The 13,781-nt window shown below is 41.1% G+C and overlaps 1 protein-coding gene across 6 annotated transcripts in view; it reads left to right on the forward strand.

Annotated features, from left to right (window-relative positions):
* Positions 1 to 13,781, forward strand: part of LOC111868702 (sushi, von Willebrand factor type A, EGF and pentraxin domain-containing protein 1) — a 372,141-nt gene that overhangs the window by 63,014 nt on the left and 295,346 nt on the right. The window contains exon 1 of one of the 6 annotated variants that reach the window (XM_033753142.1): positions 6,108 to 6,138. The exons of the other annotated variants lie outside the window; for them this stretch is intronic. Coding sequence (XP_033609033.1) covers positions 6,123 to 6,138 — 16 coding nt within the window. The 5' untranslated portion in view covers positions 6,108 to 6,122. Of the gene's footprint in view, positions 1 to 6,107; positions 6,139 to 13,781 lie in introns of those variants that run through there. 6 annotated transcript variants of the gene reach the window in all.

The following is a 13,781-nucleotide window of genomic DNA, read 5'->3' on the forward strand; positions in this document are numbered from 1 at the left end:
TACTGTTGCAGGAGGTCTTCTATTCGACCGCTGTCCATTATTTGTGTTGTATTGTCGGGGTCACCAATGTGGGATGTCGTATGTATGAAGAGACAACCACTAGTTGAACTGTCCTATAGGATTTATTGCAGCTGCACAGTATACACAGACGGATAACAACAATAGTGAACTGCTTGAACACTGAACTAGTATTGTAGAACGATAGAACTAGACTGTCACTGTAACTCAGTGTATCGTCTTATGTAGCCTGGAGTCGGACATATAGAAAACGGTTACGTAATAGGTACTTCTGTTGCCAGATACCGTGTTTACAAGTTCCCTAGCAACCTCTGTTTACTCGCTTTTGCCTAGCAACCGTTGTTGCTAAGCAGTGACGCTTGCGTTGTCACACTTGCTTGAAATAAGAATGTGGGCTGGATTCATTTGGCTCAGGATAGGATCCAATCACAGGATTTTCTCACTCAGTGTAGAAGGAAAATTTCTTGACCACCTGATTAACTAGCAGCTTCTCAAGAACGGATCTCTTCCGTGACGATATTACTTAAATTTTAAAGTCACTTTCCTTCTCCCTTTAGACTGTTGTGTATTGGTCGTAAATCGGAAGGTCACGGCTTCGATTCCTGATGAAGTCACTGGGTTTCTTTTATTGACCTAATCCTTTTAGCCGCATTATAGCTCTGGGGCCTACTCAGCCTCTAACAGAAATGAATACCAGGAATCTTGCTGGGGGTAAAGGGCGGCCGGCGCGTAAGCCTGACAACCTCATCTCCATCTGTGAGCCGACTGTCTAGAAAATATGGGAGCCTCGACATCTCACAGCCCTATTGGCCTCCACGGCCGGTTACCTTTTACTCTTTCATTTGGGAAACGAGAGCAAATGATCTAACGATTTTATTCGGTTCATATCGCACACTCTTCAAGTGGTCCTTGTGCAGTTGGGACATCTCCGGCCATTCTGAAGTTGACTCAGAACTATTCGAATCAACCCTCTTTTCACTAGCTCGTCCTCACCGTAATGGTTGTAGGGCCACTGCGGATTCAATTGCACGTAAAAGTGCCTTCCTCTTCATTGAAGTTCAATTGCTCGAATATCTCCAATAGCTATCGCGACAATTTATCACAGATCACACTAACTATGGAATGGGTTTTGTTACACCCATGGTTATCGTATCGCGTTCCGAATTCGCGAAATTCGAAAGCCGTTATGGCCTAGAGAGCACAGATTTCATCGTGCAAATAACATATAGAAGTTGCATTTTCTTTTGACGGTCTGTTAGAATGAAGAAGGTCGATCTCGCTGGAGAAATGGTGGCGAAAGGTGACACATCAATCGAATTTGACAGAGTATGTCTTTAATTAATCAAAAATATTCTCAAATGACGTTTGATTACTGATCTGAATTTTCTTGTGATAAAAGACCTTAATGGCCTATGGTGACTACAATTTCATACGTAGAATACTTCGTACTGTTAGGGCGCTAGATGTGGTTTCATCTTGTGAAAATGTGCAAATAGCTGCCCATAGAATAATTTAATAATTATTTGATATATTAATTTTTGCTGAAGTAAATATTTTAAGACCATTAAATGCAGTAAACTACTAAAATATGTCCTTTAAACACTTTTTAAAATTATCTAGCTCGACCCACGAGCACTGTATGTTCAGATGCGCGGGGAAATCTTAATTCTCTAGTCCTAAACACTGTTTCAGCCTATCACAGTGGCCTCGCGGTTTATGGCATGAACTGTCTTCGCCCTAGCAAGCACTGGGGTGGTGGGTTCGATTGCCACTCGAGGCATGGGCGTTTATCTGCGTGTATTCTGTGTTTGTGTTGTCATGTGTATGTAGCGGCTTTGCGGCTGGCTGCTTTCCTGCCCAAGGAGTCATATCGACTCTTCATACGATTACAAAACTCTAAAAAAAGAAGAGGAAAATGTTCATCGTGGACTGTAGCGACCACAGAATATTATTAAACACTGTTTTATCTAAACTGTAAAATGCAGCTTACTTGGAAGACCGAAGCAGACTTCACAATTTTGATTCCGGCGTTCCTGTTATGCTTTCTTCTTACAAATTGTGTCAGATAAGCGCGTGATAAGGACGTCATATCTATCTCTATGACCGTCTATGAAACCAAGAGTACTTAAATAACTTCGATAGAATTTTGTGAAGGAATATTAAATATAAAAGCTGTCGGGCGTGATTAATTATACAATTTCTTTATTAAAACCGTCACAGCACAACTATATTAAGGTCATTTCCAAGTTTGGCTCTGCTACATGTTTCGGCTATTAGAAGCCATCATCAGGCAAATACATGTCTAACATATATACACCACTGAACTGCAATACTAGTAAAATTGGATACAATAATATTAATTATACTAAAATACTTGGCGTAAAAGTACAATAAATTAAATTATATAAAACGAAAGTTATAGTATAAAACAAGAATAAAATTCTTCAAATGATGCTTTACATCATCGAGTCAGTCTTTGGTTTTTGTGATTTTGTTGTGTTCCCAAGGACAGATTGGAGTATTCTATATTTTGTGTATATATAATAAACTTTTGGAGGCTTGTGATGTAGATGTAGTAATATTAATGTTAATCTGAAAATGATATGGAAGTAATAGTATTAAATTTTGTTATAAGATATAATGTATTATTTACTTACTATTTAAGCACAATAGACTACTGTAGGTCGCGGTGCAAGGGCCGAGAAGGCCCACCCCTTATACATACCAACTATTTAGTCGGTGCCTCATCATACAAAGTATTGTCCGTTCTGTAGGGAATGTAATTCTGATCCACCAGCAAATGCAAAGCTCGGTTTCTCGAAGATTATAAATTTGACTGATGATTATGGTCTTCTGGGTTGTCGCCATCTATTCAGACAGAGCCCACGGTTTGGGGGCAACGTATAGGCTCCACCTTCAGATCAGCTTGCCGCCTGCTTCTATTGGTTTCTTGCTTCACTGACTATTCGACCCTGATGAAGTGGCCGATATATTTCTCCGAAACGTCGACCTGTACCCGAATTACACATGTTTATAACCCGTAGCCGCTGCCGTGAGAGCCTCAAATCCAACTAAAATTGAGGTCATTTAGGAACAGAAAATCTGAGCATAAGAAAAAAGCAGTAGTACTTCACTTTATAGCTACTTTTCACAAAATTTGTATTGAGCTCATTAATTTCTGAACAAAAACTGCAATTGTACTAGAATTCATACTTGACATAAAACGTGTATCTCGTGAAAATCTGTCATTTTTGTCAAAAGCACTTTCTTTTCCAGTTCGGTGTACAAGCATATTTAGCTAAATGGAAAGAAGTAAGTAATTAAAAGTTTATGCGGCCTGGTATTTCCACTGTTTGTTAACACTGACAGTAACATACGATGGGGTACCCAAAAGAAACCGAACTAATTTTTTTTTGTGGGCAGAGCTTTTGTAGTACCGCGTTTTGCCGCTTTGAGCGCATAGAGCTAACATTCCTGAGTCGATAAGCCGACTACCGTTGCTTCAGAAGGTAAGGACTAGTTTCGGCAGAGTTTATAGTGACAACTGTTTTGTGTGATCGTCGTTTTTGCAATGGCTGATTTTCGTGAACAGCGTGTGGCGGTGAAATTCTGCTTTTTGCTCGGGAAAAGTGGAACAGAAACTCTTGAAATGTTAAAAACGGCGTACAAGGACGATGCTATGGGGAAAACTCAAGTGTTTGAGTGGCTTTCCCGTTTCAAAAATGGTGAAATGTCAATTGATGACAAACCTCGTTCTGGTCGTCCTTCCAAGGCCCGAACACATGAAAATGAAAAAATTCGTGAAATCATCAAGGAAGATCGACGACGTACCATTGAAGAAATTGTGGAGCTGTCGGGAGTGACTTGGAGCTCAGCGGCCAGATTTGTGGCAGTCGGGTGACTGGTTTTTACATCATGACAATGCCTCTGCTCACGCAGCCCTGTCTGTACGACAATTCTTGACCAAAAATGGTATGACCCCTGTTCATACTCACCCGACCTTGCCCCGTGTCACTTTTTTTTTGTTTCCTCGAATGAAAAGAGACATGAAAGGAAAAAACGACGGAGGTGCTGTCAAGCATCTCAAAAGATGAATTTAGACAATGTTTTGAAAAATGGAATAAAAGACTAGACAAGTGTATTAGTGTAAGTGGAGAATACTTTGAAGGGGATTGAAGGTTTGTGCTTAAAATATGAATAAATAAGTTTAAAAAAAGTAAGTTCGGTTTCTTTTGGGTACCCCCTTGTATAGTGTAAGCAAACAGTAAAATAATATTGTGACATGACAGCTGAAAGCCGGAATGGTGGAGCCGGGGCAGACGTTCATTGCTAGACAACTGCTCAGTGATCATGTTTCCGAGGCAAGAATAATAACAAAGAGCAATTTCCGTTGCAACGAATAGCAGCGAACGAATCGTTGCTAGGTTGCAAGAAGCTAAACAAAGTCATTCACATGACAACACAGAAGAACAGAGGAACTGTTCGGAATGGTGACTTCAATCCCGACCTCGTGGTGGTTATAAAAGGCAGTGCATTCGTGAATTCGACAGCACCCCGTGTGGGGGCGGGGTCGAATACCTCCACCATGACCCTGCGAGTCGTAGGGAGCGATGAAAAGGGAAGTCTCACATCTGAGGCAGCAAAATATGGTCGCGAGTCTCAAGGGACTCGGACCCGAGAAGGACTGCGCTGGCAAGGCCAGCAGCCTATACAAAAGACAGACCCGTCCTCTCGTCAGAGAGGACGCCCCAGAAAAACAAGACCGTAAGTGGGAAACAGTGATAAATATCTGGTCATGAGCCCCAGATGGGTCTCGACACCAAGACTTACTGACTGGTTGAGCGGCCTCCGTAGTCTAGAGGTAACGTTCCCACCTCATGACTCGTAGTACGCGGGTTCAAATACCCGGCGGAGGTCGTCGAATTTTTAAGGGCGGAAACATTCAGGGAACAAGTCCTCCGGGAGGGACTTTAAGCCGTGGGTCCCGTGTCGTAGCTGTACGGCACGTAAAAGAACCTCATATCTCCAAAGGAGGTCACTGAGCCAAATTACGGACGTTTCCCGCCCAACAGCAGTCTCAGATACCTCCGGTAGATGGGGGAAGCATTATAGATACCTCTCAGCTACTAGAGCCGGTCTCGCTGGCTGGGCAGGACTGATGGTAAGCACCAATACCGGTAGGATATAGAGACTGGTAGAAATCATAGAGCGAAGCACAATGGACCAATACAGGTCTAAGTGCATGGGGAAACCCACCCTCTCCAATAACTAACTAAACTAACTACTGACTGGTTGACCGTCAGTCGCAATGTGAATTGGACTCGGGCTTGGAATTCGACAGCAGTACAGAGATGAGTCACAGATTAGAGCTATTATAATCAACTGTAACTGTAGTAGAGGCGTCCAATATACCCAGTAATCAAATCCATAACCCATTATTATTAGTCACGCAGACCCTGTATACGTGACAATATTATCTCAGCGTAATTATTAGGAAATATTATGTTTCAAACTGGAATTCGCCCTTCGAATTTCGTTACGTACATCTATGATACAAAAAAACGAAAATCAGAATGAGTCGGTGTGCAATGCTACTAATCTGCCGAGTGGAGCAAAAGTATGCATAACAGTTCGAGGCTGTTTCCAAGTTACTGTACTATTACTACTTTCACAGACACTTAGGTCAAGGTCACAGCACCTCTTATTCATGCAGGAAAGCCTCCGAAATTCGGAAACACCAATTTCTATGGAAATTCAAACTGAATTAAACCTGGTAGTGCTGTTTTTGTGCCAATCCGATTTTTGAAGAAAAGAAAACGCGTTTTGTCACTAGTTATGTCAGGTCACAAGTAATTGATATCAATATTGAATGGGTACGTTTGTGTAACATTTTTTTTTACGTGGAGCTATCCCTTCGTTTTTTTTCTGTTTCCCCGGTTAGCCTACCCTACCTTCCCCTCCTTCCTCGCAGCCTTGGCTGTGTGGCTCTCCCCTTCTGAAGCAGTGCGACGTACAAACATTTGAAATTGTTTGAACTGCTGGTTAGTTTCGAAGGTTTCGAAATTGTACTCAGGTTAGTAAGCCGCTGTTTTCTTGGTCTGCCGATGGAGAAAATATCAGGTTTGTCTCTTGGTTCTGTTTGTTTTGTTCCCAGTTATTAATATTGTGATTATTATTGACCAAATATTTATCCCGGTACGCCTGAAGCGGGAGTTCCCACTGCCTATATTAACCCTTTAAAGACTAAATTCCTTCTAAATACTGGTAAATATAAAAATATAAAAATTCAGTTCGTGCCTCACAGGAATCACATTTTGACTCCGTTACAAAAACCAACTGATTAGAGCTGTTCATTGTGAGAACCATAAGAAATACAAATACACTCTATGGGCAGAATGCAGAGTTTCATTACTTTAAAGGGGTGGTACGTATCGTACCCGCTAGGCTCTGAAGGGCTAATTCTGCATCAAATACAGCAAGTAATGATGGGGCCGACTGGGACAGCTCGACATTCGCTTGATCGAGGCCTGTTTCACTGATGCAAGCGTGAGTGGTTCTGCTATGTCTCATGAAATTTTCGGTAACTGTCTCGGCATTTATTATCAAAGCGTTAGAGATCTCAGGACCACGCAACTGGAATTTTATGACAACGATTTCTCCTCCGTTTTCGACATCATTCATCTGTTCGAGACACTGCTCAATGATTTGTGCCATGACCACAATTTATTTCCTAATAGATACACCGTCTGTCGGTCCTACCGTCTATATACTGTACTAACAAGGCCGTAGTGGGGGTGCTCTAACAACCATTCTCAGCAGCTCGGGCTCTTGCAAGGGCAGTTGTGCTGCTCTGAATGTGTTTGAGTTGAGATTCCCAGTGTTGATGTCATGAACTTGTCTATTAGTAACCATTACTTTGGCCGCGCCATAGCTCAAGCGGTTAGTCGCTGGCTTCCCACCGCGGCGGCCCGGATTCGATCCCGGGTCTGGTCAAGTGGGATTTGTGGTGGACAAAGTGGCGCTGGGGCAAGTTTTCTCCGAGTACTTTGGTTTCCCCTGCCAATCTTCATTCCACCAATTGCTCCACAATCACCCTCACCTATCATCTGGGGCTGGTACAATAGGCCAGAAGTAGCCGCAGTACAAGGGACTTAGTCCCACCCCACTAGCAATGAAGAAAAAAATAATAATAACCATTACTTTCCCCTGGCACTAAACCAGAAGTTATAACTCACTATTATTGCCTTCTTGAAAACATTCTGATAAAGGAAAAGATGTCCTTGTGCTTAACTAATTAAACACTACGCCATGAAGACGAATGGGGGAGTGGATGTATAGATCCACGTGTTCTTGACCTCGGCACTAGTTGGAGGTGAGTGGTTAGCTTCATGCCCCTGCCGCTTTACCCCTGGGAAAGAGCCCCCGGTACCCATTGGATGGGGGGTTGGGTGAACCCCAGAGGCGGTCTGGACGACATGGAGAAGAGAAAGATTCTTGACCCTGCCGGGACTCTAACTCCGATCTGTAGGTTGTCCAACCCGTAGTTAGTCGCTATAGCGACTATGCTATCCCGGCTCCTGAAAATATTCTGGACACTAAAATATTCGCGTTATTTTATTAAGGTTCTTCAGTGCTCCTGGTTTTGACTGGGATAGCGGGTCACTTCTGCTTAACTGCCACTATTATTCTAAACTCGAGGGGAATGCTATATAGTGTATGCTATGTACATTTCCACATGTTATCTTTGCCTTAAGCAGTGCGTGAAGCTGTTGAAATACTTAACTTGCTTGGCCTAGTCTTTGCTAATTTCAGTGATCTAAATTCTGTTCTTGGCGTGCGCTGTCTTCGCTCGCTCGGAAGCCGGGATCGTGGGTTCGAATCCTACTCAGGACATGGATGTTTCTGTGAGTTTTTCTGTGTTTGTCTACAGGTAGAGGTCTTGCGACGAGCTAATCACCCGCCCAAGGAGTCCTACCGAATGTGTAAGATCTAGAAAAACCGAAGTGAACGGAGAAGTTCATGGAGGTAGGCCTAGGCTCACTGGGGCTGTAGTGCCAGGGAAAAAAAATTCTGTTCCTTCCGACTCTGGCTTCATGGAGCCTAATACATATCACCCTCCTCAGAGTACTGACGTTTATTTGCCTCACTTAAATTGAGAGTTCAGCTACTGAAATTTCGTAGCTGGCAACTACACTTTGCTTTACAACATTCTTTTTACTTGTGGTTAGTCAGGTGGTTATGAAACTTCTTCTCATTATGCATTTTTCTGAAGTTTCCTGTCATTACCTTCTTCTGAGGCCCAAATATTCTTAGAGCCCTTTTCTTAAGCACCCTTAACACATGTTCTCTTAATATGAGTTACCAACTTTCACACCCATACATAACACTCAACATTATTGTTTTTTACGTTCTAATCTTTACGGGTTTAGATTGCAGACGCCAAAACTGAAGTGTCTGAATTAGGATATAGAACAATTTACTAGAGTTAATTTTTCTTTTAGTTTCTTCCTAAAGCTAATTTTTATTTGTTCTCCAATGTTTGAATTTCCACATTTTGAAAGGAACAATTTTCTGTTTTTTTTTTACTTGAATTCTGACGAAGAGATACGAACACTTGGTGTTCTCTGCATTCGATATCATGACCCTACTCATGTTCTTGCCCAGTAAATTAACACCATCAGCTTAAACCAGAACTTGTGTTCCATTCTAATTCATTTCCTCTTGGTTATTTTAGATTATCCTAATGGCGTTTATTAAAGTTGAAACGTTTTTGTAGGAAAGCATCTTCTTGTTTAATTCCAATCTGTGTAGGAAATGCATCACACACGTTGCTATGTTCACGGATTTCATTATATTTGTTTGGACGTGTTTTATATCCTCTCTTTTCAGTGATAAACCAAGTCCAATTATAAGTTGCAAAATGCTTAACTCCTAAATGAATCATAGGTTTTCTTAAAATCTACGCTTTGCTGAATAGCGAAAATCAACATAAGGTATTTAAGACTACGGAAAGTTATGTACAGGGTAATAAGGTTTTAAACAGCAGGTGTATATCAGCAATAACTGAACTCGAAGTCGCCTGAAGTATACAAAATCGTATAGAACTAACTTGCAAAATGTGTTGCTGTAAGTTGGAATACATATTGTTACTCCTCTTTTGATTCTGTAAAGAATCCAAAGGGCCGGTCACAGTAGCCGAGCGGTCTAAGGCATATACTGTCTTCGCTCGCTTGGAGACCGGGATCGTGGGTTCGAATCCCACTCAGGGCATGGATGTTTCGTTTGTGTGTGTGCATTTTTATGTGTTTGTGTACAGGTAGAGGCCTTGCGACGAGCTGATCACCCGTCCAAGTAGTCCTACCGACTGTGTAAGATCTAGAAAAGCCGAAGTGAACGGAGAAGTTCATGAAGGTAGGCCTAGGCTCACTGGGGCTGTAGTGCCAAGGGAAAAAAAAGGATCCAAAGATGTCTCTTTGCTAATTTTATAGTAAACTTTTGAGTTACGTACTAAGGAATGGCTTCTAATCAATTGCAATCAAATGCAGCATTGACAGATGAGCGCGTGATATGCTTCGTATGATGTTTTGCTACAGCCAAGGAATAAACTATAAGGAATTTCCTCGCCACTTCTATATTTGTATTGTGAAACTACCAGAAATGTTGTCCAGCATTGCCAGGTACTACAGATCTGTTAACACGCGAGAAACGCAATAGAGTGAGAAGATGCTCATATGATTTCCGGAAATTCGATACGTTACAGCGGCATAGTCGGGATATCTCCAATTCATCGCGTTCATGGAACAGACTAGGAACTTGGATTATAACGGTCCAGTGTTATATTCTGCGGTCTGTGTTTAGTAAGGTGGAATGCGAAATGCATTTCATCGAAATATCTCTATCGAGAGTTACAGAGAAACTCGGCAATATTACGGGGTTGGGTAACATTATTCTTGTATTTTAGTTAAGTATAATGATTTAATCCAAGTTTCGCTTCCCTAGGAATTACTCATTGCACAGGAATAGAAAGTTAGATATATAACAGACAATACCATCTCGATAAAATGTCTAACTTCTCCTTGGTGAGGTAACCACGATTCTGGACGGTCGGGATTCGATTCTCTTTGTTGATTCATCCCTGTACATGCCCAGTTTCCTATCCGGGGATAAGATAGAAAGAGCGTAAAAATGAATAGAGCCGAGGGCCAGAGTACCTGGATTCTCACTTCCGAACACTGCGCCTATACGCCTCCACTCTTTCTGTCTATGAACTTTCGTATATTTCTCAAACAATGTTAACTTAATCTATATTAAAATATAGTATTTTTCAAGATTTGTATTCCAATAGCCGTAAAAATTGCTATGTCCATTCTCTACTGCATCAGCCCCTCACATTACATCATCTCGTCTTTAATTAAATCGTAGCACCCTGTTACACTACGCATGTCTGACTTTGCCTACAATTTTTTTTTGTCCATATGCAACGTCGGTTATTATTCTCTCGTCATGTTCTCTGTATTGTCTCCACGTATTTCGGCCTACCTGGCCGTCGTCTGGTATACATGTTGTTGTGATGAAGTGAGCAGCAGATTCCATCATCCCAAAATCCCGTACACCTGATGATGGTCGGTTAGGCCGAAACATGTATAATAATAAAGAGAAAGGACGACAGGACAATAAGCAACGTTGCACAGACGGCAAAAGAGCGGAGCACAATGTCAGATCTCAGCTGATGTCAGTTATGGTACACTGTAGCACACGGCAAGTAGAAACGTGACTGTGTGCCATTATTAGCTAGTGTCCCCGAAATAACTTTAAGACATATGGACGAAAAACACACACACGATTTCTGATTGAGGCCGAATTTCTTATCGGAAAATGGAGCGAGATAATGCGATGCTGAAGTACTTTGTCTCGTACATGTACGCTGAGACCTTGATATGAACACTGCCAGCCCTTGAAATCCTACAGTTTCTCCATTGGTGGAGGTAAATTAAGGGTCAGTTTACATAGAACAGATCGTTTTTAAGATAATAAAGTATCATAAAATATCTATATTATTTTTTGTGTGAAATACAGGTTTGTGTATAGAAAATTTACTGTAATTTTTTATTGCTAGTGGGGTGGGACTAAGTCCCTTTTACTGCGGCCACTTCTGGCCTATTGTCCCAGCCCCAGATGATAGGTGAGTGTGATTGTGGAGCAGTTGGTGGAATGAAGATTGGCAAGGGAAATCGAAGTACTCGGAGAAAACTTGCCCCAGCGCCACTTTGTCTACCACAAATCCCACTTGAACAGACCCGGGATCGAACCCGGGCCGCCGCGGTGGGAAGCCAGGGACTAACCGCTTGAGCTATGGCACGGCCAAATTTATTGTAACTACATAGATGAAAATGGGACATAGATTCGAAGATGAATAAAATATATTGTACCTTTCTACATCTCTTTCTAAAGATTATTCTCTCATCTGAAAACATCCAAATTGTTCATAAAAAGCTATCTCCCCATTTTCCTGTTCTCAAATCAACATCACTTTTTGCCTAACGAGAAGGATTATCTTGAAGAGAGAACTCTAAATGTATCATCCTATGAGTAATACAGAATATAGCACAGTGAGACATTCAAGAAGATGTTGAGTGTGCACTCCAGCGAATTTAAAAAAAATTCTGTCAAACGGTTCGTGAGATGTATAGAAAAGTCCATTATAGAAAATTACGTAAACCAGGATTTCAGAATATTATGGATTAGGATGGGTATGGCTTAAAATCGGAATTTCATAACACATTTTTGTGTAAACCAATTTGCAGTATAATTCCTGAAATGGTTTGTGGGATACATGGAATAGTGTATTCACGATCTTATATAAACTGCTATTGCGGAGCAACGTGGGTAGAAATCAGAACTGCGCAACTCTCTCCAGTGAATCTCCCATATCGAATTTTAAGAAAATTTCTCGACCGTTTTCGCCCTGTTGCTACGTCGAAGGCCCAAAGACAGCATGACTTCAGAATAAAGCGTCGCTCTTCGCGCTGTAAAAAACGCATAATAATCGTGTTATTCACCTAGTATGCCTAATATGAGGGCTATTACATGTTTACATGCGGAAAAGTTCATGGAGGTAGGCCTAGGCCCACTGGGGCTGTAGTGCCAAGGGGGGAAAGATATGTTTACATGGGCGGCATATGCAGTTTAGGTTTCTGAAATTAGATGTATAACCAACGCTTTGATTGGAAAAAACTGCGGGAAAATAATTCATGAGAAACATGAGAACGGAGTAGGCCTATATTGAAGTGAATATTTAAGAAATTGGTTACGAAGGTCTCAGTTGGATTGATGTAGATAAAATTTCGTCCCAGTATCTGGATCTTATAATGAAAATGACGCACGTTGTAATTTCATGTTGGAGCATTTATTCATTCATTCATCAATGGTTCTACAGTCTTTCCTTGGGCCCTGGCCTCTTTTACAGTTTCGTAATCATTTTTACAATATAGTAGGACTCTGGACGAGAGATCAGACCGTCGCAAGGCCGCTACCCACACAGAATAAACGCACACAGATATCCATGCCTTAAGCGGAATTCGTACCCACGATCCCAGCGTTCGAGCGAGCGAAGACAGATCATGCCCTAGACCGCGCGGCCACAGTGATCGGCGAAGGAGTACTTATAGATCAGCTAAATATTCGTAATAGTTAAGTTCTTGAAGATGGTGTAAGCTGATGTTAAGTTATTATGAACGGCCGACATTCTGAGAAGTACGGACAGAGCACCGATATTATGGGCCGAACGTTTATAAATTGAAGAAGTGGGTTAGAGTTAATACCTGAAACATCTGCTCCTGTTGAAATTTGTTTTCCAAAGAACCGGAAGACCCTTAATCATAATAAAATTTTCGTATTTTGAAAAGGAACCTTGACAATTACTTTCATCTGTTTCCTAACGTTACAAGAATATTTTATGCACCTACCTAAGTGAATTTAAGGAAACTTATGGGCTTTCAATCTTCAGTGTAGTGATTCACGGTTTAATTTCTGGTCTCATAAGTAAGGTATATTTACAAAATGCAAACCTATAATCTAAAAAAAAAAAAAACAATGCTTGGGTTTAAGAGGAAGCCTCACGCTTGCGTTGCATATTCCTAAAATACGTATCTGGCATTCTGATGTTCTGAATTATATTCCTGCCTTAAAAATGCGGAAGCATTTTCCAATATTGGTGGGCCAGATTATTAGAGTGTGATCGTCATTAATTAAGATTCTGTTCTGCATCAGGCAGTGAATAATATTTCAAGATTAATCTCAGAAAGCTATTCAGAATACAAGAGCAAAGTATGGAAAATTCATTTCTTCTTCTACAGTAAGTATCTGTAAAAATGTACCTTAAAAATGCAGCAGATTAAGTACCTGAAATTCTACCTGTAAGGTAGTTCTGAGTCCTTTTTCTTCCAGTGTCCTATCTGAAAGGTTACAGACTAAAACATATGACTTTACCTGTTGTGGGTTTAAAGGTAGGTCTTTCACTTTGAAAGAAGAACGTATATTACTCTCCAGAGCAAAGCAGTGAGGATAATATTTGGATATAAGAAAGAGAATAAATGGAGGACGAAGAAAGACTGCGACCAAGCGACTTCATAATTGTGATTTTCACCTAATATTTTTGGACGATTAAAGTAAGAAGAAAGAGGTGGGTGGGACGCAGTAAAGGAAGATGTGAATAAAAATGTCTAAAAATAAATATCTGTAGAAAAGACCCTTTTTGGAAATAT

Source organism: Cryptotermes secundus, unplaced genomic scaffold (genome assembly GCF_002891405.2).
Source record: "Cryptotermes secundus unplaced genomic scaffold, Csec_1.0 scaffold1359, whole genome shotgun sequence".
Taxonomy (NCBI): domain Eukaryota; kingdom Metazoa; phylum Arthropoda; class Insecta; order Blattodea; family Kalotermitidae; genus Cryptotermes; species Cryptotermes secundus.